Source organism: Paroedura picta, chromosome 7 (assembly GCF_049243985.1).
Source record: "Paroedura picta isolate Pp20150507F chromosome 7, Ppicta_v3.0, whole genome shotgun sequence".
Taxonomy (NCBI): Eukaryota; Metazoa; Chordata; class Lepidosauria; order Squamata; family Gekkonidae; genus Paroedura; species Paroedura picta.
Genome location: NC_135375.1, coordinates 40,990,680 through 41,018,521, shown reverse-complemented (window position 1 = coordinate 41,018,521; position 27,842 = coordinate 40,990,680). Strand labels below are relative to the sequence as shown.

At 44.3% G+C, this 27,842-nt stretch overlaps 1 protein-coding gene across 9 annotated transcripts in view; it reads right to left on the bottom strand.

Annotated features, from left to right (window-relative positions):
• The window catches only part of ADGRV1 (adhesion G protein-coupled receptor V1), a 329,124-nt gene that overhangs the window by 66,639 nt on the left and 234,643 nt on the right, over positions 1-27,842 (bottom strand). For all 9 annotated transcript variants that reach the window (XM_077347591.1, XM_077347582.1, XM_077347586.1 and 6 more), the window contains one exon: positions 18,384-18,562. In XM_077347591.1, the coding sequence (XP_077203706.1) occupies positions 18,384-18,562 (179 nt within the window). The remainder of the gene's footprint in view (positions 1-18,383; positions 18,563-27,842) is intronic.

The following is a 27,842-nucleotide window of genomic DNA, read 5'->3' as shown; positions in this document are numbered from 1 at the left end:
CACGACGTCAGGGAAGCCCAGCAATTTTATTTCATTTTACTTTTTGAGGGAAAAGGGATGCTAGACATGCTGCAGGGCATTGTTTGTTTATTTGTTTTTTAAACCAACAAACAACTAAGCCTCTCACAGGCCGTTTTGGCAGGAGCATTTGCCCCTTCAGAAAAGGAAGGAGAGGGAGAGAGGAACAAGTGACCATGGCGCCGAAAAAGGATGCCAGTGGGGGGAAGCCCCAACTGCCCATGAACTGTGCTGTACTGGTGGCAGCTGCTTGTTCCAGGGCCTTGGGAGCCAGTGATGGGACAAGCACATTTCATGATGCAGCGGCAGCAGGTTCCTCTGCAATTCATGGGATGCTGGGGGCATTAAGATGCGTGGCAGTGGGGTCATCCACCTTGATAGAGGAAGGGGGGGGTCTAGGTGGGAGAGGTGAGGCTTCCGCCCCCCCATCCCCTTCCAACAATTATGCAGGGGGTGTTTTTACTCTGCAACATGCGGGCCCATCATTTGGGGGTGCAGTGGAGCCTGGCTGCAGTTGTACAATTGGGGCAGGACTGGGGCAGGTTGTCGCGGGCCCATCTTGGTGGCAGGGATCATCTGGATCACCAGCCATGGGGAAGGGAACATCCATGGTTTTTCTCTGAGAGGATTTGCACGACCAAGCCCGTCAGTGGTGGTTTAGGTTCACGTGTGTCTAACCACCGTGGAATTGGCAGTTTCTCATCTTACTCACTTGTGGCTCCATGGGGTCCAGGATACCAACAACCCCCTTTGTGGCCAGGGGGCCATCAGGATTTGTCTGCTGGGCCTGTGGGGCAACACTTGGCTGACTATCAAGCTTGAGGTTATGCTGTAGGACTGCAGACATGGATGGGGAGCAGGACTTCTGCTGCTGCACATCTGTAAGATCACCCTGGTCATACGACAAGGAGGCAATGCCTGGGTGAAGCTGGCAGCAACCTGGCCCTACGATGACTGGGTGGTATGGACAGGGTTGGCTGGCTCCACATCAAGGTATGCAGACCGTACACATGCGCATTGCTCCTATAGCAATTGCTATAGCAGCACATCAGGGACAGGCCAGTGTAGGTGCGGTTAGTATTCCTAGCTCCTCCAGGAATGTTCAACAGGGAGGAACAGAGCAACAAGAGACAACTGGGCATAAGAGTATAATGTATGGAGGAAAGTACTCCAGGGCCTGGCAGGCTGCCGGTACCTCGGGTGAGTCCCCTTCTCTGAAGGCCAACAGGATGGGACCTATTGGCGTCAGGATTCTTTGGTTCTGGGTATCTGATCTGGATGATGAATCAGCTGTATTCTCTGTATATTTATTATAAAGATAAGGCGGGGATGGGTTAGTCCACAAAATCCCCTTTGGGTTATGCATCTGGGGAAAACCCACCTGGTACTCACCTTACTAGGAAATCAAGAGGGCCCATGATGGGTATTATGTTGACATATTTAACAGGTTGTGACCAGATGGAGATGTCCCAAAAATAGGGTTCAAAGGGGATTTAAAAACAAAAACAAAAACAACTTTACAGTGGGATATAACAATCACTCCTTCACTTGGTGTAGTGGTTAGGAGTGTGGACTTCTAATCTGGCATGCCAGGTTCGATTCTGCGCTCCCCCACATGCAACCAGCTGGGTGACCTTGGGCTCGCCACGGCACTGATAAAACTGTTCTGACCGGGCAGTGATATCAGCGCTCTCTCAGCCTCACCTACCCCACAGGGTGTCTGTTGTGGGGAGAGGAATGGGAAGGTGACTGTAAGCCGCTTTGAGCCTCCTTCGGGTAGGGAAAAGCGGCATATAAGAACCAACTCTTCTTCTTCTTCTTCTAACTGGTTAAGGAGGTAAACAGATTTTCTATGCTTTGTTGCTGATGCTCACCCTGAAGGGAGTTGGCACTTGGAGAATTATTTAACAAATGTTTTGGAGGCCAAAGCACTTTCTGGGGATGCAGAGGCCATGGTGCATAATGAGTAGGCTCGCAAGTGATCTTCAAACAACATCCAGACGAGGTGGGACTTAAAGGACCATGACACCTAGAACATGAAAGTGAGCCCATATGTCAGGAGGACAGAACAAGACATATGTAAGCCCATGTATAGGTATGATGGGTGGGGCATCTGTTGGGAATTCAATATGAGCATGTGCCAATACTTTGAGCACTGCTGCGAGGCTCGGAAGGTCTCCAGGGAAATCTGAGGGAGCTTGCAGCCATGGGGAACAATGGCATCTTCGATAGCAGATGGTGAGCACTGTCCACTGGCCTGGCTGCTGGTCCCTGGCTCAGGTGGGTAGGAAGGCACCCACCCCATGGGTGGGGAATGGAGCACCCAGTGGCCCTCAGCTGGCCACTGGTGTCTGGTGGCCACTGGCCAGGATTACACCCTTGTCTTCGCCAGGCAATACATGCCCATCAGAGAGGCAGTGGGTGCCAGCATTGGGGGAACGGGGGTGCCATGTACTCTGGGTCTTGGGGCATTGTTGGATGCCACTGGTGGGCCTCAGCCAGTGGCATTGTGATGCATGATGGGCCCTACAAGGGCCAGTTTACAGGGGGCACCAACCCGAAGGCTACTCCAGGGGAGAATATCATTGCAAAAGGGGAGGGGTCTCCCTGGTGGCCGGGTCAACCTGCAGCAGTGGCCGGACATCACCTGTTGGCTTCAGGCAGGCCACGCCTTCTGCAAATGGTGTCAGAGTCATCACCTGGTCTTGTTTTGCAGGGCAGCCAATCCCATGTTATTTGAAGTTAATGGGCCAGCCTGGCTTGGAGGGGTGTGTGTCTCATTACAGGTCCAGTATGGAAGTGCTGTTGGTGTGGATGGGCGAGCAATGCCAAGAGCTTCCCACGGCTTGAGCTGGAATGTGCTTGGCACAGGAAGTGGCTGCTTAGGACCACACAAGGTATGCAAGGTGCTGCACCCTAGAAGCCGGTGGAGATCTTTGGCCAAGGAAATGAAGTTAAGGCACCCACATAGTAAGGTACAATGCTCTAAGGGAGCATTCATCTGGTTATATAGTCTCAGTTATGATAGACTGCAGGTGTGTCAACAACTGGTAGATCACTCTGATGCAGGTACCTCTTCATCCCATTCAGGAATTCCCTAGCTTCATATTTATGCCAGCGTGATTTGGCTCCCCATCACCTGATGCCAATGCTGTTTCCAGCTGGAGGGAGCAGGGGCAGACTACATATTAAGTTCTGCAGATCAATCCCTCATACCTCTTCACTTCTATGCATCCCATCTGTTTGGATGGCCTCATTGATCATCTGAGCTTTGCGTTGCAGCCCAGGTCTGTAGATATATGAGATACTGTCTGACCAGGCCAACCTTGTGGGAGGAGGTGGCTGCAAACCTGTCACCTGTCCTCACCCACTCCCCACATAGCGTGGGGGCCTGGGGTTGCTCGGATTCCAGTTCTAGGAGTGATGGGGCCTCTTTTGACTAGAGAGACCAATTTTGTCCTTCAGGGAGGTTGCTTAAATTATGTCTGGGGCTGGGACAAACAAGTGGTTTAGGGGGAAGTGTCACATGGCCAGCATGAGTTCAGGGAGCTGTCTTGGGACTGCATAGACTCCAGCCTGGGAAAGTGGCATGGGCCCCATCTGCCTGTGCATTGGAGATTAAGCATATTGCAGGTTCAGGAGGATGTTTCATGGCTGGGCTACTAGCAGATCCAGTCAGGTCTCAATATGCTGGCATATGGGGTTACCCCGGTATGACATCCGTGGATCAGAAGGTGTATGTACATTAGTGGTGGTTCACAATGTCACCACGGACTGCAACCTGTAGGACTAGGGAACCAAAGGTGGGCTGAGATTCAGTGTTCAAGGGGAACATGTCCAGGGCTTTGGCAAGGTATGCAGTAGATGCAGAGCAGGGCATTGGCCAAGGGAGGTCTGCCCAGGTTGGGTGGCACAGTACTAAGGGCTTTGCCAGGGCATGCAGTACAATGTTTTCCCACAGATCACAACCTGTAGGGCCTAGAGCCCAATAGGGTTCTGGTACTTGGTGCTCAGGGGCAACATCTCTAGGGCTCCTGCAGGGCATGCAGTATGCAGAGCGGAGTATTGGCTGAGAGCGGCTGGCCCAGGGCAAGCACGGGACCGTGGCCAGTGTCAATCAGAGTGCGAGGGTGCTCATGTAACTCTTTTCCAGTAACAACCTTTTGGTTTCCTTCAGAGCGGCAGTCAACGGGGGTGCCTGATGCTGGTTACAAAGAATGGCACCATGCAGCAGATGGAATGGCATGCTATAAGAGCTGGAAGTGATCTACTTGGGGGTCTGAAGGCATCACCTGGCTCGGACATTGTTTGGATGCAACTGCCTTCCTGGACATTGCTGCGATGGCAACCTTCCTGTTCAAGCGTGACAGTGGGAGTCTGTATTCCTCAAAGCATTGGCTGACCATCATGGGACGTTGGCTTAGCTATAGTTGTGAACATTGAGCTGAGCACCAGGAAACATTGTTGCAGTAATTGCCATATGGCACTTTGCCAGCATTGGCAGGGGCAATGGTGTTGGGCCCTGGTAACCTGGAGTTATGGTCTGGGCTGAGTGGCTAGGATGCCATGTTGCTAAAAGCTATGTCTCACAAGAAGCCCCACTGGGCACAGTGGACAATCACCAAGGAATGGTCCCTGGTGGCGAGTGACCCTTTCACCTGTCGCCCAGAGTTATGTGATCTCAGGTGGAGCTAAAGCCTGGGTATCTAGCTGTATTGGGATGTGTATTACTCATTGGGGGCCCCATGGTATGGCATTTGCAGTTCTGGGCCCTTTATAAGAGTGATTGGGTGCACTTGGGGTGCACTTGTTGGAGTGGGGCATGGACATCTGGCTCCATGGGATCCAACATGTTATTTTGAATTGGCTGCAAAATTGAGCGGTGGCGGGAGCTCGAAGAGGTATATACCTATTCGGGCTCAGTGGCGGAAGTGAAGCATGGGAAGGATCAATTTTGGGGAGGCCAAGCTTGCGCGCTGTCCTCCCCTAGATTTGAGGGGCCCTTTAAAGGGCTGTCTGGATGCAGAGCCTGATTGAAGGCTAGCATTTCCGGGGAGCAGGAGAACCCAACAGAGGCTGGTGCCCAGAGGGGTCACTCCATGGTGCCCCCCCCCGTTTCAGACTGCCATTATGTCCGGGTTTTGGGGCTGGATAGCCAAGGCAACCCGTTGAGGGGCAGGCTGTGGTGGGCTTCCTTGTGGTAGGGTAACTACAAGATGGCATGATTCTCTTCCCATGCTTGCCATGCTCAATGTTGAATAAAGGCTGTGGCCAAATATTTTATGCCAAAATTATGGTTGTCAGTGTCCTCATTAGGCGGTCAATATCCCCCTGCAAGGCAAAAAGCCCCCAAGACTTATCTAAGGGGGCCATTGCTGCTGCGGGGGAGGAACGCCGACAGGGACCTGGCTGGTTGGAGAGATTGCCCAGCCCTGGCATTCTCTGAGCAGTATGTGTGTTGGCATGGCAACAGGGGGTGTGGCTGAACTGGGCGTCAGTTAAATGGATGGCTTGATATTCTTTGGCCTCTTTCCCCCCTTCAGGGCGCACAAAGACGCAAAACCCACCCTCCCTCCCTGTTTATGAATTGTTTGACTTTTTGTTAGATGTTGGGATATATTATTAATTGTCACAGCCTGCGGAAGTGGAGCATGGGAAGGATCAATTTTGGGGAGGCCAAGCTTGTGCGCTGTCCTCCCCTAGATTTGGGGGGCCCTTTAAAGGGCTGTGTGGATGCAGAGCCTGATTGAAGGCTAGCATTTCCGGGGGGCAGGAGAACCCAACAGAGGCTGGTGCCCAGAGGGGTCACTCCATGGTGCCTCCCCCCCCTGTTTCAGACTGCCATTATGTCCGGGTTTTGGGGCTGGATAGCCAAGGCAACCCGTTGAGGGGCAGGCTGTGGTGGGCTTCCTTGTGGTAGGGTAACTACAAGATAGCATGATTCTCTTCCCATGCTTGCCACGCTCAATGTTGAATAAAGGCTGTGGCCAAATATTTTATGCCAAAATTATGGTTGTCAGTGTCCTCATTAGGCGGTCAATATCCCCCTGCAAGGCAAAAAGCCCCCAAGACTTATCTAAGGGGGCCATTGCTGCTGCGGGGGAGGAACGCCGACAGGGACCTGGCTGGTTGGAGAGATTGCCCAGCCCTGGCATTCTCTGAGCAGTATGTGTGTTGGCATGGCAACAGGGGGTGTGGCTGAACTGGGCGTCAGTTAAATGGATGGCTTGATATTCTTTGGCCTCTTTCCCCCCTTCAGGGCGCACAGAGACGCAAAACCCACCCTCCCTCCCTGTTTATGAATTGTTTGACTTTTTGTTAGATGTTGGGATATATTATTGATTAATTGTCACAGCCTGCGGAAGTGGAGCATGGGAAGGATCAATTTTGGGGAGGCCAAGCTTGTGCGCTATCCTCCCCTAGATTTGGGGGGCCCTTTAAAGGGCTGTGTGGATGCAGAGCCTGATTGAAGGCTAGCATTTCCGGGGGGCAGGAGAACCCAACAGAGGCTGGTGCCCAGAGGGGTCACTCCATGGTGTCTCCCCCCCCCGTTTCAGCCTGCCATTATGTCCGGGTTTTGGGGCTGGATAGCCAAGGCAACCTGTTGAGGGGCAGGCTGTGGTGGGCTTCCTTGTGGTAGGGTAACCACAAGATGGCATGATTCTCTTCCCATGCTAGCCACGCTCAATGTTGAATAAAGGCTGTGGCCAAATATTTTATGCCAAAATTATGGTTGTCAGTGTCCTCATTAGGCGGTCAATATCCCCCTGCAAGGCAATAACTCCCCCAAAATAAATAGAATCACGGTGGTGGTTAAAATACAAAACTCCTCCCCCAATGTCTCAAACAGTTGAAATTAGTATTTATTTATTATTATATTTATATACCGCCCTCCCCGGAGTCTCAGGGCGATATAGGACGTAATCAATGACTGGTAATGGAAGAAAATCCACGGGAGAGATCATTGCCCCCTGACTCACTCATCCACTCACACATCTCCCTGGCTCTCCTAGCTTTCCTGGCAGCACCACTTTTCATAGGGGGAAAGCCTACCCTCAGAAACTTTCATTCCCCTTGCCACCCCTTGAGGATGTAGGGATAATAAACAGCTGCCATCACCAAGGTTTTCTGGGACTCCCTTCTCAAGCTTGTCCAAGAAGGATCCCAACTTTCTCAGAATGTCTTGCTCGAGATTGTGCCCTGTAGCAGATCTGAACAGCCAAAGATGAGGCAAATGGCATACTCAGTGAGCCTGGCTTCTCAGACTGCTCACAGAAGAGGGAAGACAAAGAGCAGTTTACTGAAGGGAAAAAAGAAACAGGGATATAGAATAATTAACATACATAAATCCGTAACAAATTAATTCAGAGAAATTTATGCGCTGAATTGAATATAATGATAGGAGGTACAGTTATAAAAAGGACACTCATAACAACATATGATAATATATAATCCCTAACGTATCTAGCCATGAATACAATCTTCACTTACATGCTACTCATGACAAGGGCCCTCTCAGGTTTTTAGGTAGTGAGCTTGGGGTCTCCTCTTTGAGGAAGAAGTTAGAATTGGCTTCCCTTCTCTTTTTAAGGACTGGAGCACTATCCAGAAAACATGCTGATTAGTCGCAAGGCTCCAACACCTCAGCCCTATGAACTCAGAGAAGGTTGCCGGGTCCTTCCTGGCAACTGGTAGGGGATTGTGGGAGGATAAGAGAGCCAGTTTACAGTAGTGGTTAAGAGCGGCAACCTCTAAATTGGAGATTCCCTACTCTTCACATGCAGCAAGCTGGATGACCCTGGGCCAGTTACAGTTCTCAGCTTTGACTCAGCATAATCCAGTTTATGGATTATGGCTGGATGGAGTCACTGAAGCAGTAGGTGCAAACTTAAATGGACTCCAGGGAATGGTAGAGCAGTGGTTCCCAACCTTTTTATCACTGGGGACCACTCAACGCCGGGGACCACTCAACACCTTTTACTGAGGCCCGGTGTGGGAGGGTAGTTTACTCCTCTACTCTCAACCACTGCCCTAGCGCTCTCTGATCGCTATGGTAATGTTTAAACATCCCTTCAAAATAAGATACAGACACACCACAACAATGAAGTGTGTTGTAAAGGGCTGGGGGGGATGAAGTAAAGGCCCGGGGGGTGGGGAGAAGGCGTCCTTCAGGGCCCACCTCCAATTAGTCAAAGGACCACATGTGGTCCGCAGCCCACAGGTTGGGGATCGCTATGGTAGAGGACAGGAAGGCCTGGAGGATCATTGTCCATGGGGTCGCGATGGGTCAGACACAACTTTGCACTTAACAACAACAAATCCAGCTTCGTGTGAATTGGGTAGTTAACATTCTGGTTTCAAACTATGCTTGCCAGCTCTGGGTTGGGAAATACCTGGAGATATTTGTGGGTGGAGCTGGGAGTGGGTGGGATTTAGAGTGGGATGGAATCTCAGTGGAGTATAAAGCTATGGAGTCTACACTCCAAAGCAGAAATGAGCTGTAATTCCAGGGGATCCCAAAGTCCCACCTGGGGACGTACATCCCTAATCAAACCCACTGCCTTCTTTTTAACATATACTTTCCCTACCCTCTAACTTGAGATCATGATCAAAATTCTTTCCATTGGTTAACAATACATACAATTTATTTACTTATTTAAAACATTTATTGGTTGCCTTTCTACCTTACTGAATGTTATGTAAATACAACCACAAATATAAAAACACTTAAAAGACCACAGTTTAAAAGCAGATTGTCTAAACAAATAGAGCCAAGAATGGAATGCTACTGGCAGAACAATTCAGGGACATGGCTGCCTGATCTCAGATACCATTTTGCTAGTCCCATCTGGGACAAGTGTGGCCATGCTTTATGGATGGGGCAGAGACAATGCCATGGCAATGTCATTTGTATCAGCTGTTGACAATGCAGTACATCATACTACAAGGACAGGAAAACAAAGCAACTGACATGGAAAAGCAGACAGGAAGATCACCAAGGCCAAAACAAAAGACAACAAAAATTCACTCAGTCCTGGGTCAGACATAATGTTTCTCAGTCACTAAACTAGTGTTTTGTGATCATGAGTAGTTTTGCTTGTGGAATTTTGTCACCAGTGATCTATCTGCTATCAACTCAGTTTTAGATACTGGTCAAAATATTTTTGTCTTTTTAATAAAAAATCCATTTTCTATTACTGTTCCTTGTTTCTGCATCCATTGACCTCTTTCTGTGCTCCAAATTTATTATTTTTAATAGTCAGCCCAAATAAATACAGCAGGTACTTTTAATTGTTTTGGAGTGTTTTAATCATGTTGGTTTTATACTGTTCTAGCTTTATTTTTGATCTCATATGTTAAGTGAGCATATTTAATTGCTTTTATGCCCATTTCTTGGAAACTATCTCAGAGCAAAAGTTTGGAAAATGGTATATAAATATTTTAAATAGCAGATGTGCAAGAGACAAGCAAATCATCAGGCTGCTTAAAAGAAGAAAACAGTTTTATTATGAAGAGAATAAACTTTATATTGAAAGAGAGAGGACAGCCCTACGGTCTGTCTCTGACTAATATTATATCTGCTGAAGGGGCAAGCAGGGTAGAAGTGTACTCAAGGGAGCAAGAAGTCCCCAGTGAGCCAATAAGGGCACTGGAGGAAAGTATTTGAAAGTTCCTAATCTATGTTAAATACGCATGTTCTCTGATGTCCCCTGTGGGACATTCTTCATATGCTTTTGAATCATGCAAACTACAGACCTTGAATATTCCAAGAAATTCAACAGCAAAGGATAGGATACAAATTCAAAGTTTCAGTCAGCAGAAACAACCTGGGGATGGGGGATGGGGTAGTTTATATCCAGAAGAAACCAAAACTGGAGAAGGAAGTTAAACTTGTACTGACTAGTTGTGAATATTGAACTAAATAAGCATTTCGTAATGCAGGTGATGTGTAAGAGTTTGGCATAGAGAAAGACTTAAATGTATGTCAAAACAGGAAAAAACTAATTTCTATACTGCAACCTGTCAGAACCGAAATCACATTTATGGTCAGAAACTTCAAGAGAAAATTAGTTTATCTAAAATCTGCCCAAGGGAAGAGGTGTGCAGAAAACAACAAAAGATCAAAGGGCCCTCTTCACCCTTTTCTTCCAATACTGATTTTAGCCCCTCCTGGTCTGTTGTCTGCATGTTCCAGCTCATCCTTTAAGATCTCTGTAGGTTGTATTACAAATTCAGAGGGCAGAGATTGCCCTCCAGCTATAACTTTTGTTAAGAGGACCTTGTCAACTATTCCAAAGCAATCAGTCAACAGAACGGCATTTAAAAAAACTGATATAAACTGTTTCATTTATAAGCTGTGTGCATGTTAAATAAAGATGCAAGCTAATCAGGACTTGCGATACTTTTCCTGTTGTCACTCATGTTTAGCTAGTACTCTCAACGCAGTGTTCCTTTACAGCTTGTCTGACAACTACCAGTGCTAATAAATGAAACACGGATTCAGTAGTTTGCCCTGCTCCATACCTCATGCATGCTATGCATTGTTTAAACTTTAAAGTACAATATAAAATTAATCCAATTACATAAACATTTGTTCTTGACTAAAAAAACAACCAGCACAATTTTACAATGCTGAAGAACTAAAGTGGGGAGGAGCAAAGGGAAGGGTTATCCACTAGTAACTGGATAGTTTTCCCACTGGGCAAACTTATGTGCACTGATGTCACACATAACTTTCCCCAGCAAAACAAACAACAGCTCCCGAGGGCATTTCAGGATGGGAACATGGCAGGCGAGAAGAAAACATAAGTACAAGTCGCAGTCCTGATCCAAGCCTGGAGTTCTAAGCAAGTAACTGCCAGACCACAAGTACTGACCAGCCATATAAGATCTTTACCGCTATATTGCATGAAACAGTTCTGATGTCTCCTTATTACAGGGGGAGGGGCATAAAAATCTGTGTGAAAAGATGGAGAAAGTAACGTGCCATTATCAGTCAAATCAAAGTATAGTAAAATGCTGGGCGCTTTTCAGTCCTTGTGTATTCATGTCCTCTCCCCAAGGTCTAGTGGGATGGGTCCTTGCATCCATTGGAATGCACTGGTGCACCTCAAATGTAATTGTTTTTGGGGATGTCGAGGCCTTCAGCAGAAAAGCCAACAATACAGAATTTAAGAGAACAGAATTCAAGATCTATTTCCTTTTTACCACAACATAACACAAAATGATAGTTTATTTTAATGTACGGTTCAGCTCACAGATGATCAATCAGATTTTTTGGCAGAGTTTAAATATGTAAAGTGAGGGTGATTCACCAGGCTGCTTAAAATAACAGGTTTTATTTAGAAGAGAAACAACTTTGTATAGAAAGAGGAGAGTCCTAACAGTCTAACTGTTCTGTTATATTTGTTTTGTCTGTTCTTGAGCAGGCAGAGAGGAGGAAATCCCCTGCTGAGCCAATCAGGATGCTGGAGGAGATTATTTGAAAAATATTGGGAAGTTCCTATTCTAACTATGTCAAATACACATTTGTGCCCTATGTCAAATACACATGTCAAATACACATTTGGGCCCCCAGTGCCCTCTGTAGGATATTCTTTATATACCTTGGAATCATGCACACTACAGATCTTGCATATTCCAACATGGTTTTCCTCAAGAAATGCTGGTACTACAATCCTTTCTGTCTGTAGACTAATACAGCGTCACCAAAGACCCAACCAAGATTAAATCTGCATTCCGACATTATGACAAACCATAACTATGATTGACTGGTTAATCTTGGACTTTAGCTAAGCACAGAAAGTAGAGTTGCCTGCATGCAGACAATGAAACTAAGCATAAGTAATTTAATTACATCCATGGTTTCATATCATGACCATTTCCGCACTGGGAACTTTGCTGCCCTGGCTCCCTGGGGCAGACCAGGTACATCGGGCCAAATGCTCTCCTGTGCAGGAGCAGAAAGGGGCAGGGCAACCTTCCTTGGCTCAAACTCCAGTCTCCTGCCCAGCACAAAGCTTCCAGTGCAGAAATAGTTGTGGTCCAAACTAAGCCTAACTGTGGCTAATGAAACAATTTTGAGGCCGTATTTTCTCATCTTAATTTGAAAGTCTTTAACTAAGCATAATTAGAGAAATGTTCCATGTTAAGATGATCATACTGAACACAGTTTAATTGAACCACGATTCCATGGGATATCTAACCTGAGCCACTGTCTGTCGTGATGACAAAGTTACCCTTTTGGATTTTCTGTATTAGGAATTATGGAAGAATTTGTGCAAAGAAGGAACCAGCATCAAGAAGCCTTCTGTTCAGACTCTGGAAAATGTACAAAATGCCTAGTAAGCACAGATTGTTGCCTATAAAACTAGCTACCAAGGAAGACAGTGGGTTGGAAAACTGCTGCTTGTGGTGGGGGCTGTTGCATAAGCGGAAAAGAAAAAAAGAAAAAAAAGATTGTGGTAACTGCTTGAACTGACTCAGACTTCTTGTATCTCTACTTGCATTTCCACTTGCGCATGCTCTCATGCAGCCACTTTCTGGGCCCTATAACACAGGGAGGAGAGAGCTGAACAGCTGAACAGAACTATTCTTGTTATGCTTCTGCTCGCAATTGTATGCTAATCAACTGTAGTTTAGCAGACAGACTGAATCTGAAAAGCAGTCCTAACAGCAGGGGTGGACACCAGGGTATTCCCCCCACTCCCTGGGTTTGTCCAGCCCAGGACTGAAGAACCAAGCCTGGCCTTGGAAAGGTGGATTTCAGCCAGCGGAAGACAGCTCATGGAAGTCATGGCCAACTTTAGGAAGGGGGCTCCTGACAGTACGAGTCTTGTCCAGCCTGGGAAAAACTCCTCTTAGACAGTGTGAGCCAGGTGCAGCATGTAGGTTTCTGTGCCTGGGGTGAGTAGGAGTTATTCAAACAAGCCACATGAAGTTCAGAACTGGCCCGCTCTTTCCCATCCCTTCTTGGTGCTGACAAGGCCTGGGTGGATCAGGTATATGGGTACTCTTTCTGAGAATAAAGGGAAAATGTTCTCTCATGTGCACAAATGCAAAGATTCACATACACAAAAGCAGTGTCTTTGAACATCTGGCACATGGAATTTACTGCCACTAACAAAACAAACCAAGGTTTGCATCTCCCTGGAAAGGATAGCGCAAGTCATGTCCCATGACAGTGTTGCTCTACGGAATCTCAAACTGTATCACAAATTTGTCAACCCTGCTTCAGTTGTATTACAGTAACCTCCCCACCTTTCACATGAAAACTTAAAGAGATTAAGTACTTTATTACTTAAGGTTCCAAAGTTACAGATAAAGGACTGAAGCCCTGAGATTGGTACTTTCCCAATAAACCTTACATAGTATTAAATGCATGCCTTCCACTTTCATATCTATACTTCACCAGATGTCCCACTGTAGTCAGTTCAGCAACACATTGGTCCAGGTGTTTGCCCACACTAATAACTATCCAGGAACTACTTATAGGAGGCTGATGCCATACTTGGAATAGCTGTATAATGCATGGGTGGTTCCAATCATCCAGAAATATCTCACACTGCAAACAGGCTAAATTTAAATAATTGTCCTTATTCACAAACTAAAAAAACAACTACATCATTGACCAGTAAAAATACATTTCATTCCCCATGTAGACTTCACCATCATCTTGCTACAACAAACCAACAATTCTATTTTAAACATTCAAGGCATAGCCCAAGGATTCATGGCTGTTATTTTGGTGAGAGTAGGTTTTTTCCCCCTAACATTTGCCTTGTCTGGATTTTCAATATTTTAAAAGATCTAAATAGTGTTTTAAGCCAAACAAAGTCATACACCACACAGTGAAATATATTGTAATGCAAGTCCATGCTGAAGTTCCAAATTATCTGGCTGGGCATGTGTTTTCTAGTTTAGAACATTTTACATTGCGAATGAAACACAACTTTCCTCCAAAACAAAAACTCTTAGAAGTTTAAAACAAGTACCTGTGTATATAAACATTCAGCAGATCAGGCATCAAGCCTCAGCAGCTCTGTAACCTGAAGTTTAAAACAAGTACCTGTGTATATAAACATTCAGCAGATCAGGCATCAAGCCTCAGCAGCTCTGTAACCTCACACACCAGAGTTCTTTAATATTAAGCCCCTTGCTCTAAATGGAACTGTTGTTCATTACTGTGCATTATATGAGTAGGCCACAAGACAAAGTAAGTCTTTTGTGTGCAAGTACTGTATGTAGTTATTGTCCCTCATATAGATCTAAAACATTTTCTTATTCCAAAGAGTTATTTTGAAGAAGGTTCTGTTTTCCAGCAGCTTTCCCCATATGCAGGAGAAAGGGGGCAAGCACAGGGTAGGTAAAACCAAGCAGCAGTTCACAAACATATCAGTGCAAAATTTCTCTCAATTCACAAGATTTTCCATCTAAATTCTTGCCAAGGGAGCTCATGAATCCCAAGACTTTCCAAACAGAGCTAACCACAGCTCCACTCAGTTAGGGTGGCCAGGTGTCCCATGGCTAATGGCAGGAGATGAAGGGGTCAGATTGCCAGCTCTAGGTTGGGAAAGCAGAAAGTCTCAGTACTGGTTTTGCCTCCCATTCTTCCAAGAAGAATATGGACACACCTAGGCATGGTAGTAGGCAAAGTACAATGTCTAGGTGGCTGGTAGACAGAGAGGTTGTCGAGACACATCTGGCTGCACTGGATGAATTTGAATCCCCTGGGCTGGATAGTGTGCACCTGGGAGTGCCCAAAGAACTTTCTGGAGAGCTTGGGGAACCTTTATCCATCATCTTTAGGACTTTTTGGAGGACTGAAGATGTGCCAAAAGATTGAAGGCGAGTGAAGGTTATCCCAATCTTCAAAATAGGGAGGAGAGATGACCCTGGAAACTAGGTCAGTGAGTCTGACCTCAGTTGCAGGGAGGATAATAGAGCAGATTTTTAAAGGGGGCAGTCTGCAAACATCTGAAGGACAATTTGTTAATCTGGGGAAGTCAGCATGGATTCGTCTCCAACAAGTCCTGCCAGACCGATCTGGTTTCCTTCTTTGATGGAGTAATGGGCTTACTAGAGCCAGCTTGGTGTAATGGTTAGGAGCGCCTACCTCTAATATTGCAAGCCAGGTTTGATTCCCCACTCCTCCACATCATCAAAATTATAGAATGTCATAGTCCCACTGTATACCACATTGGTTAGACCACACGTGGAGTGCTTTGTGCGGTTCTGGAGGCCTCACTTCAAAAGGGATGTAGACAAAATGGAGGGTGCAGAATGACAAGGTGCAGATCTGGGACCTGGGGACCAAGCCCTATGAGGAAAGGTTGAGAGATTTGGGAATGTTCAGCCTGAAGAAGGGGAGGTTGGGAGGGGGACATGATTACTCTCTTTACGTATTTGAAAGGCTGTCACTTAGAGGAGGGCAGGGAACAGTTCCTTTTGGCAGCAGTGGATAGGACCTGCAGTAATGGCTTTACACTGCATGTAGAATGGTACAAGCTAGATATTATGGAAAAAAAATTCAGTCAGAGCAGTTCAGCGGTGGAATCGGCTGCAAATTAAAGAGGTGAGCTCCCACTTATTGGTGGTCTTCAAGCGGCAGCTGGACATATACTTATCCTGGATGCTTTAGGCTGATCCTGCATTGAGCAGAGGGTTGAACAATGTTTTTTATGTCCCCTTCTATTATTCTAATTCCTGGAGATTTGGGGGTGGAGCCTGTGGGAAGACAAGCTCAGTGGCCTCCAATGCCATAAAGTCCACCTTTCAAAGCTTCCACTTTCTCCAGATGAATTGATCAGTGTCATAAACTGTAATTGCAGGGGATCCCCAGGTCCCACTTGGAGGCCTCTATCTCTACTCTCCACTCAATTTGAAACCAGCTTAGAAACTTCCTTAGTTGGGATTTTTTAAAAGTTAAGTTGTACTTGTACCTGATCCTATATGCCTATTTCTTGAACTTGCATGACAATTAAGCAATCATGTTTTTTTTAAAATAAATTTTAAACAGCAAATACTTAGCATTACAGAATATAGCATGAAGCTGCAGGAAGACACAGAGTCTGCCCAGTTTAATGGGGGTAAAAAAAAACAAAACAAAAATGGAATGAACAGCAGAATATTGATCATATCAATGATTCATAGCAAATAATACCAATGGGTTATTTCTGGCACAGGAAATGCATAGTAATTCATAGTGTCTGATGTCATACTGGAGATTACAAGAAATCCATTAATGAAAACTACTGGTTTCCTTCTAATATATTTGTAGCATTATCATCACAATGACTTCAGATGCAGACACTTGGGCATCATTTCATACTCAGCTCTAACACTTGGATAACCTCTTCAGCACAGCAAGTACCAGGTGCCCCATCAGCATTAGAAGAAGAAAAAAAAACAAGAGAATGCAGTAATGGAAACCAAACAAGTCACTTGAGGCTTGAGCGTAAGCCTGCTCCTTAAAAGCTAAGTCCCTGTGAAATTAGAGGAACTTATCCCAAAGAAAAACAAATAAAACATGAGCTTGAAAACAACGTTTCAATCTGGAAATACAGTATTTAAAGACATCCATTATCTATACAACCCAATAAACCCTCTGAAAAACTACAAGAGGTTTACAGTAAGATCTTCCTATTGCATGTCCCCACTATTGCCAGGTAGAATCTGCAGAAAAGGAAAGATGTAGTGAGGTGGGAAGGGGCTCATAAAGCTTACAAGGATATTGATATTTCACTTCTGGATAAAACCCAGAAATGACAAAGGGTAGTTCTAGGAATAGCCAGAAACTCTATGATAAAACCATAGTGTTTCCAACTATTCCTAGAGCTATTTTATATCACATCTGAATTTTACCCAGAAATTATGCAAGCACACATCATTGTATCACACAAGTACTTTTTTTTTAAATTTGATGTATTAGACTTTTAAAAAATTATGCAAACTGCTTGGAGAACTTAAGTGGAAAACCAGAATATAAATGATAAATCTTTCTCTTTTATTTTTGACGTTAAGTTTGCATTCATAGTCACTTTTGGGATCATGCAATGCAAGTGCACAGGTCCTACTGGCATAAATTGAACACAATGCAGCTTTGTAGGCATTATTTGACTTATACCTGTCCTTTATTTATATCTTGGGAATATGGAATTGGCAAGGAAATATATCTGGGAGAACAAAGATACACTGTGAAGTGCTCTGGAATTTTAGAATTAAAGCAATTTCAAAACTTCTTATTGGGAAATCGTACAAAAAATGTAATTGGGTTGGAGAATTTTTACCAACATCCTTGCCACGCTCTTAAGAAAGAAACTTGGAAAACTGCTTTGCTCATCTGATATGCAGTCAAGGCTTAGGTTAAAAGAAACTGGATCTCTCTCAGACATGTAGGCTCCAAAGGAGCTACAAATGCCTTATCTTGTATTTCCCAAGGTGAGAAAACTACACTCCTGTCCAGAGGCCCTTGGTGATAAGCCAGACTTCAGCTTTCTTCTATATATTTCATGTTTAATTAAAAAAACTGTTCTGAGATTAGCATGTAGAAGGGTATGATGCAGCTCTCTCCTGCCCCTTTCATTTCTTCCACTTTCTAAATGCACAGTGCAATCCTAATCAGAGTTACTCTCTTCTAAATCATTGGGTTTATTTATTTTATTATATATTTATATACCACCCTCTCCTTGAGGCTCAGGGCAGTTTACATAGAACATGAAAGCATAAGATAGATACAATATAAATTCAATAATGATGTCAATTAATAATAATAATAATAATGATAACTATAACATCATTAATAACTAATAACTGAACTGTTAATGTAACAACTGTAACCTCAGAGTTCGGTCAATGCCGTTTGCTCCATGGTGTATTTGGTGATCAGCATGTGTTGTGGAATCAAGAATTTGAGCGATTGTTTGAAATTGAATGATTGTCTGAAGGTTTCAGAAGATGACCTTATAATAACAAACTATGTTTCAATGTTAGGTCTTGAGTGATGGTAAACTACATCCTATATGCAATGCTAGCCATCATCCTCATCACTCTAAACATTCCCTTTCCCAGATATGAACTATGAAACTAGCCCACTGATGTTTACAAAGTAACTTTACAGTTTGATAGTCCAAGGAGTATGAACGGAATTGGAAAGGGATGCATGGCGTGTATTAGCTCATATACTGCTTGCATATCACAGAGTATGACAAATACCTTTAAGACAACAGGATGCTGCTCGACATTGACTGTTAAAAATAAATAATCCCTTAGCTTTGCACACTCTAGGTAACAGATAAAGCAAGAAGAATATTGCACAAATGTTCACACAATCTATATTATGGTTGATTTCATATACAGAGACTTACAGATCGCTGTGGATCAGGCCATAAATCTGTGACACATTGTGATGATAGATTCCTCGGAGGATGATTAAAAGCAGAATCACAACAAACGCTGGAAGACCCCAACCCAGAAGGAAAAACATTAGATAGCGCCGCTCTGTGTGTTCATCATTCATCACCAGGACATACCAGAAATTAACAGCCTAGGAAATAATAGAAATCATCATGATCAATAAAAGTATATATGAATTACTAACTGCCATGTAAATTTTTTTAAAAATCAGAAAGGTATCAATGTAAACATTTAACAATAAAGTTTGTTGTTATTATTTTTTATTTTAAAAATCAACTCCTATTTATGCAAATTTTTGGTTTGGGTTAAGTTTGCCATCCTGCCATAGCAAGATACCGACTCAGGAAAATCACTACAAATTCTTCTTGGAGCAAACCCCTCCACTTATATGTTTTAACTGTTAGCACCAAATATGGAAAGCTAGTGGTGCCTATGTTGCTGACAACACACTAGTCATTAAGATTTAATATGAATAACTAGACCACAGACAAAACTCAATTTTAAGTAGTTTTAATATGATTGGGATTTTTTACCACAAATATATACTATATCACATGCTTCATATTCATTTGAGCACACAGACAAAGCTGGTGAACTCAAAAATGAAGCCCTAAGCATCAAAAGATGCCCTTTCATATCATAAGCAAAGCTACACCACCAAAAGCTTGTTGTCGGCAATCACACACATTTTTCATTGAAAGCAGAACCCATCTGTTTCCAAATGATGGACATTGCCTCATAGTTCATTAGCTGTACAAGTCAATGAGAACGAATCTGTTTTAAACTAATTTCACTTATCACACCTACAACCCAAATGTGGACCAAGATCCAATGTACCACTGCCAAAAGGAATAGGATTCATCCATCATGAACAGGGGAATATGTGACTAGGTATGTATTTATGTGAAAAAAATTACACATGATGGGAGAGAGAACATGAACGATGGGTTTGCTCCAGTGCCCTATGGCTTGTACATACTCTGTATACCTGGATTTTGTTTGAACCAGTCCCAAGTAAAACAAGTCAAATATATCAAGCACAAAGAAGACATTTGAACCATAGCCACCAGCTCAATAACACCTTCAAGGGGGTCAGTCCACTCACATCACTTCCATTCTTCATTCTCAGTCATAATTTAGTCTGTTCCTGTCATTATATAATATATCCATTTAAAAAAAGTCACATGGGTCCCGTCCAAGTCAGACAGTTACCGGGGCACCTGAGGCACCAGGTGGGGGCTGCTGGGAAGTAGGATGAGGTTGGGGCTCACTTTTTCACTGCCGCATTTTAATTTTGTAATGGGAGATATGGACAGTTTTAACTTTTCATGTGAGGGTTTATTATTTTTATGTAATCCACGGCGAGCCGGCTTGAGAGGAATAAGAAAGCAATCAATCAAATAAATACATAAAATATCCAAAATACACAGGGAAGAAAATTTTGGTCAGGTATGTGATGATGCACAGAAAAGTTGTGGCATGTCAGTCTAAGATTAGGTCATCTCTGAATGGCTGATTGCCATAGCCAAACAGAAGTTGGCATTCAGGAAGAAAAAGTTTCCTAGCCCGAGGCAAATAACCAGCAAGGACAGACAAAAAACAAAAGTAATTCAAGTACTGTTGAAATAGGGTTTGTGATGTGAGGTTTTTCTGAATGCGAAGCCACATCATAGTCAACATTAGACTGCACAGGTTTCATTTGATCTGTTCATTCAGGACTTCTAGTTCACATGAAGAGCGTATTTAGGGCTGATTGACACTCATAGAATAGAGTTGGAAGGGGCCACACAGGCCATCTAGTCCAACCCCCTGCTCAACGCAAGATCAGCCCAAAGCATCCTAAAGCAATTCAGATTCCACTAGAACAACTATCTGCAGATCAAGCACACCACTGGCAGAACTTGCATGCCTCGGATTATCTTAACCACAATGTTTTTCAATGGGTATACATATGCAAAGGAGATTTGGGCAAATATGTAAATGAAGGAGGAACCACTATAGTGAAATTTTTCCCAGGACTACTTCTTTGCTTTCAATCACTCCCTCTCAAAGTGGCCTTTTTAAAAATAAATATCAGTGAGGCGAAGAGATCTTACTGAATGATAAAACATCAAGTGATGAAGTACAGATGAGATATAAGCATATGCATCAAATCCTCAATATCAGTGAGGGTCAAAGGAAGTTCTATAGCCCCATAATACTGCTCATAAGACTTTTCAAATTCTGAGTAGCCTCAAAAGAGACAACTGTAGTTTCTAGGAAGGACTTGAACTCCTACTAAGCACAAATAATATGGAATGAAAGATGGGCACGTGTTTTATATGTATATGAGATTGAATCTTATTTTACTGACCCATGTTCTACACTGACGTAATGGAGTGCATAAATAGGCTAAAGGAGGCGTTCAAACTTTGGTCAGTGAAGTGGTGGGATATGTGCCAGTAATGCCAATTCAGATTTACCTCTGATGCATTGAATACTAGGGATAGGCATAAATTGGAAAATTCCAGTTAGGTATGTTTCTTAACTCAATCCCCAAACCCTAATGAGCCAGAAGCTCCCAAACAAACCAGCTTAGAAGTGAAAAGAAGTGAAACAGACCACTGCAATGGTTACCAGATATATCAACAATCCATTTCACTCCCTTCCAGTTTCAAGTGGATGGAAGCAAAACTGATTGCTGAAATGGCTTGCAGTGTGTCCATCTGCTGCCAGCCTGAAATGGCTGGCAGTGATGTCAGGGGGCCATTTCACTTCCTTCAGTTTGGAGGTGGGGAAACAAAAGGTGAATTTAAACCTAACAGTTGACAGACTGCCCTGCTCGGCTGATAAATTTAAATGGTCTGAACCTTAAATCCAATCAGACAAGAAGTCTGGGAAATGTTTGGGGGAGGTGCCTCCCCCAAACTGGCCAAATTCGTGAGGAATTCGGGGTTGTGAACTGGTTCATGCCCATCCCTATTGGATATAAAGGTTTCATTTCTCTAATGGTGAAGACTCCCTCCAGAACAAAGAACTTTTAATCAGTTGAAAACATTTCTTTCACTAGAGGAACACTCCTTGAACCAGTGGAAGGGTCCATTGTAAGTGGAACAAAAATTCTGAATCCAAACTGATATGTTTTGGTTTAAGTAAGATACAATTTGAGAACTTGTATAGCCCAAGAATGTGGCTTCTCAGTGAGAAACAGATGGTTATTTTGTTGTGCATTGGCAGGCACTGCAAACAATCAGACTAATAAATGGAAAAGCCAGAAAACTGTCTTAGTTTACTTGAGAAAGAAATGTGGTATAGATAAAGAAAATTTCTTTGCATTCAAATGTACAAATGTATAAACTTTCATTATATTATTTGCTGAATAATCACAATATCCCCATTTCTGTCTTCTGCTACCATTTTATATTATGTGAGGCTATTTCCTTCCTGTGACATTAAAAGAACAAACAAGCTATTTGGCAGAAAATAACCAGCTTCATGGCCTTGTAAACAAAACTAGGTCATGGTCCAGTTCTAGACAGATGCACCATGGAATTTATTTATGCTATTCTGCTTAGTCAAGTAGCTGTGATCCCATTAATTCTCTCTGTTAGAACATGTCTACTTATTCATGCAACTCAAATTGTTTCTAAGAACTGGTACTATATGTCCTCAACTTTGTTTTCTGTATCTTTTTAATGATATCTACCTATCTTCCTATCTCTTACCACATGAATGACTCAGACATTACCAGGGCCTGTGAAGGTTTGTGTAAATTTGGCCTTTGCTATTTCCAGTCCAGTGCCATCTTTATCTTGATAACTACACATCTTTTGATATTCCAAAATTAAGTAGGTGAAATACAAGCAGTGAATCTAAATTTATCTTTCCTATTTCTGTGGTGTAACAATAACCTATGTGTAGAGGCCAAATGTAGAGAGCCAGCTTGATGCAGTGGTTAGGAGTGCGGACTTCTAATCTGGCGAGCCAGGTTTGATTCCCCTCATGCAGCCAGCTGGGTGACCTTGGGCTCGCCGCAGCACTGATAAAGCTTTTCTGAACAAGCAGTAATATCAGGGCTCTCTCAGCTTCACCTACCTCACAGGTGTCTGTTGTGGGGAGAGGAAAGGGAAGGTGAATGTAAGCCGCTTTGAGACTCCTTCGGATAGAGAAAAGGTATAGCCAGTTTCCCTTTTGTCAGATGAAGAAACTCTTGTGAAGCTCACATAAGATGAACCAGAACCAATGGGATGAAATTGATTCAGAAGAAATTCCGTCTAAATATCAGGAAGAAGTTCCTGACAGAGTGGTTTCTTATTGGAACAGGCTTCCTTGGGAGGTGGTGGGTTCTCCATCTTTGGAAATTTTTAAACAGAGGCTAGATAGCAATCTGACGGAGGTGCTGGTTCTGTGAAGGTTCAAGGGGGGTGGCAGCTAAGTGTCCTGCATAGTGAGTGTTTGTGAGTGTCCTGCATAGTGCAAGGGGTTGGACTAGATGACCCTGGAGACCCCTTCCAACTCTATGATTCTATGATTACATTGTAAGGCTTTTGTTTTGGAATGGAGGCCTTAATTTATCTTTTAGACTACAGTGGACAGTATTCTATATTTTTAAAATCTTAAGTACCTATATAGTTACAATTATGGCAGAAAATTGTACATAGAAAGAAACCCAAGCTTCATCAAACTTCTCTGCTTCCCCTATCTCACTGTAAGTCACTGAACTGCATGAAACTGTACTTGTGTGTTTGTGTGTGGGGGGAGCGATCCTGAGGAATGATATTAGGGGGTCCCTAGCAAGAAGGAAACATCAATGGAAATTGCCAATTAAATCAGGATCCAATTAAATGTAGTTTAAGTACAGGTATTTGTTGCTTCTGGAGCCCGAGGATGTGGACAAGATCCTTGGAGAGATCCTTCATGGGTGGGTTGGCCGGCGAGGCAATGAGAGTGATAACTGCTTCCTTAAAGCTGGAGGTTGTACCACCCATGCTCAAGTAAGCACTGATTATTCCTGTTTTGAAATAACCCTCCTCAAACCATACTGCCTTGGAGAACTTCTAGTCATCTCCAATCTTACATTCTTGGGCAAAGTGAGTAAGTTTTACTTCTCACTTGCAGGGGCTGTTGGAAGAGACTGATTTTCAGGATCTATAGTCTTCAGCCAGGATTTAGAATTTAGGCTGCTCTGGTTGCCTTGGCTCATGACCTCTACCAAGAACTAGTCAGGAGGAATGTAATTCTGCTAGTTCTCCTAGATCTCTCAGTAGCCTTCAGTACTATCAGCCATAATATCCTCCTGAGCCAATTCATGAAACTGGGACTGGGGGGCACTGTGTAAAGGTGGTTCAAGTCCTCTCTGGGGGGCTGCTCTCAGAAGGTAGTATTAGGGGACTCCTGCTCTGGTTATTGGCCTGTGGTGTTCTACAAGGTGCAGCCTCATTCCCCATGCTACTGAATGTTTATAGGAAGCTATCATCAGAAGGTTTGGACTGTAATGTCACCAGATGAGATCCAGCTGTATCTTTCTTTCACACCTAATTCTGAGGGTACTATTGATTTTATGAACTGACTAGGGGCAAAGCCCGTTGTCTCCAAGAATACAACGGGCGCTAGAGCTTGGCAGTGGGAAGAGGAAAGGGAGGAATTGTCCAGTCTGTAAGGGCATGGGGTTGAATGTGTGTGTTGTGTGGGAGGTTGTGGTGGCATGGTGGCAAATGAGGGCATGGGTGTGGAGATATGGGTGTCAAGAACCTGTGGTGTGGAATGTTTGTTGAGTGTGGGAGAGGACTGACCTTTGGGAATTTTGGCATAGTGGTTACAGATGAGCTTTCCAGAGCCATGTCCTCAGATATGTGAAGGGAAAATCAGACTGGAGACGCTTCTTAGGGGAAAATTACATGGCAACCAATTCCTCCCAGTTCTGAGTCATTTCCCTCCTTGTGTGAATTAGGCCACATTCACCGAAATGCCCCTCTGCCCTAATACACATGGGGTAGTCACAGTACACAGGTGTCCACCCTGTTCCTTCTGTCTCCCATGTTTTCACTGTTGGTAAAATGTTATGTGCCCACATGCTTCTTTCATGGTCGCTCCTTAGAAGAACGGATTTTTGGACTCCAATGGCTTACTACCCAAAGGAGTCTCAAAGCGGTTTACAAACACCTTTTCCATTCGTCTCTCCACAATAGTCAACCTGTGAGGTATGTGGGGTTGTGAGAGATCTGAGAGAACTGGGAATGGGCTGCAGTGACCCAGCAGGCCTCAGGTGTCTCAATCATCTTCCCTTTCTCTCCCCATAGCAAACTCCACATGAGGGAGGTGGGGTAGCGAGCCTCACAGGGAAGCTGGCAACCCTAAGAGGAAGACTCTCTGTGCACAGCAGTCTTGACCTTAGTGAGGTTTTTTATACTGTTTTTTTATTTGCCAGGCCAAGGTTATTTGCCAGGCCAATAAGTCATTTCAGTTACTATGTGTCTCCAGACATTTACTTGTTCTCTATTTACAGTTTCAGGCTGTAAATATTTATTTAGATCTTCCTGCACTTTCCAGACTCACAGGACTGATGCTGGTCTGCCTTTCTGTGTCCCAGAATACAAACAGTTGCTGGTAAGGGCTGGCCATAACCCATAGGCCAGTAGGGACACTCCTGCACCACTCCCTGTCAACTGCAGGCAAAAATGGCTCATTTGAAGGCTGGACTCTGAGGCATTGTATGATTTTGAAGTCCCACCTCCAAACCTCCAGGAATATTTCCAACCCAGGGGTAGCCAACCTACAGGTGTGGCTTGGAGAGCTCCTGGAATTACAGCTCACCTGCAGAATATAAAGATCAGCTCCCCAGGCAGAAAGGGCTACTTTGGACAGGGTTGTGGTAGAGAAGAAACATTTAAGACTTCCCACACAGGTTGTTGTTGAATTGAAAGACTTGAGGCCTACTGCACAGGGTTGTTGTGCAGATGAAACAGGAGACAAAAGAGCCAGTTTCCTCTGCAGAATAATGCTGTGCAGTGGCCTCAAATCTGCAGAGAGTTGCAAAGAAGAAAGACACATGGCTTGGCTGTGTCTAACCCCCGGCCAGAGCAGTATTTTAAGTGAGAAGGAGCTTTTCTGTGGCTTCCCTGTCAGGCAACTGTTTGGCAGAAGGGGAAAGTCCCCCCCCCTCAAAAGGAAGGTCCTCAAACTCCCCTGCGTTGCTCTTGGAAAGGCCTCCTCCCCTCAGTCAGGGCCAGTCAGCGGCTCCTTCGCAGCAGGCCTGAAAGGGGGGGGGGCACTCTGCAGCCTCCTGCCAGCTCTGTCAGGGTTCTAAGGCAATTTGCAGTTGGACATGACAGTTAGGACAGCCTTGGGGCAAAAAGGGCTGGCGCAGCCTGTCCAAGCCTCTGTTCTCATCCCCCTTGGCAGCCCTAATGACCTCCTCTCCCTGCGGTGGTCAGGAGCAGACTGGGCTGGGGGAATGGAATTTTGGTCTGTCCTGGTGAGGGGCCAATAGGAAGGCACTTTGCACACCTCCCCATTGGCTGCTTGGCCCTGGATGGACACTCGGAGGGCCCAATCAGGAGCCGCTTCACAGCTCCTGATTGGGCCCTCTGAGTTCTTATCCTGGACGGGGCCCGCCTTAACTCCTCCCCAGGTGGCCTTACCCTTTTATTTAATACTGCAAGAGCAGTTAAAGATGCTTGAAATAAGTAATGGGCTGGTTTGTAGCTTGAGAGTGCTACTGACACAGTAGCCACGTTTGAAAACCAGATGGCTATGGGGGTTTGGAGTGCTTTTGCCAAGATTCGAATGGAACTTCAATTGTATCTATTCCTCATTCAGTCTGATCTAGCCACAGTGATCCATGCCTTACTGATGTGAAAAATCTTATGTGGTACACTTATTATCCTTTCTTCAGCTTCGGGTTGCCCGGTGCACAGCCCTGCCCAGTGCACAGCATCTCTGCCTTTCCGGATTTAAGGTTCTATACAATAGACCCATTCCTCATGCATGTGGATGGCACATGCCTTTCCAGATATCAGTTTGCTACAGTCCTGAGGCAGTGCATCACCAAGCATGGCCTCCCATCAGAACACTTTGAGATACAGATTGGGGCTGTTACTCAAACAGCTGGCAGCTTGCGTGCTGCTCAGATCATGCATGCACAAAGGTTGGCACTTGCCAGCCTGGCTGCTGGCATGGTGGCTTCCTTGTGATCCGCTGGCTGCAAGATGGCTGGTTCTGCCCATACTGTGCCTACACTCATTTGCATCATAAAGTTGTGGCCATTGTCTTGCCAAAAAGTGTCTACTTTGTGTAGAGTTCCTTCTTGCCCCTTTGCTACTCAAACTTTCCCAATAGAGGGTAGGAGTTTTTTGCTCTCTCTCCAACAGTAGAGCCCCGATGTAACGCGATCCTTTCTGACTGTCCAATAAATTATAACCTCCCAAGCTTGTGTTAGGTCACCAAGGACTGGACAGCAAGCTTGTGTCGGGAGCAGGTGACATCTCTTTGCAGCCATCTCATCAATGTCCTTGAACGTAGTACTTCACCTCAAATAAATGAATGATAGCTGTGTACCGCATGTCAGTGGAAAACAGTCTCCCCCAGAAACATAGAATGTGTAGACAATACAGCCATCATGGTCTGACACAGCTGATCTTAGAAGCACCCTGGGTCACATAACTCTGTGGAGCACTTCTGTGTCAAAAAGACCTGTGATGAACACTTGCTAATGGATTGCACTCTGAAAGAACAGAAACTTTTCTTGTTAGGCAGCTCATATAAACCTATTTCTACATGGAAAACTAGTGGCAGGATAGGGGATCAGAGAGACAAATTTAGGCTCACTCCCTTAGACCAATAGTAAATATTATTTGTAGGGGCACAAAAAAGCCAGGCACAGAAAGCTGAAGGCCATTGAAAAAAAGAAAAATAATAAGCATCAAGGTCAGGGGACAAGAAAACTGGCTAAAAAGCCAATTGCTAATTTTTTGATTTATTGTTTCATGATATATTATGTGAACTAATCAATTTAGCTATTTAAACATAATTATTTTATGGCAATGGTTAATTTCCTCCTTTTTGGATTTCTGCAGTAATTCTCTGACTCACGGGAACTGTATAATTATAATGAAGGACAGAGTATCAGACATTTTATTTCCATTCATTATGGACAACCATGCACCAGTTAGCAAATGCTTCACTTTTTCCTTTGTGAGCCATGCAGCTAATCTGAAAAATAAAAATAATTCACTTAATCCAACCAAGATGACTGTGTGTGTGAAATAAAACTATTTCTTCTAGACCTGGATTGTGGAAAGAATATGCAACAGACACTTTAGCTGGACAACAGGTTTTTCTTAGGTATACATTTCTCCCAGGATAGTGTTAAGTGTCCACAGGCAGACATATGACCACAGAGATGTGATTTAAGCACTCTGCATTCTATGTCA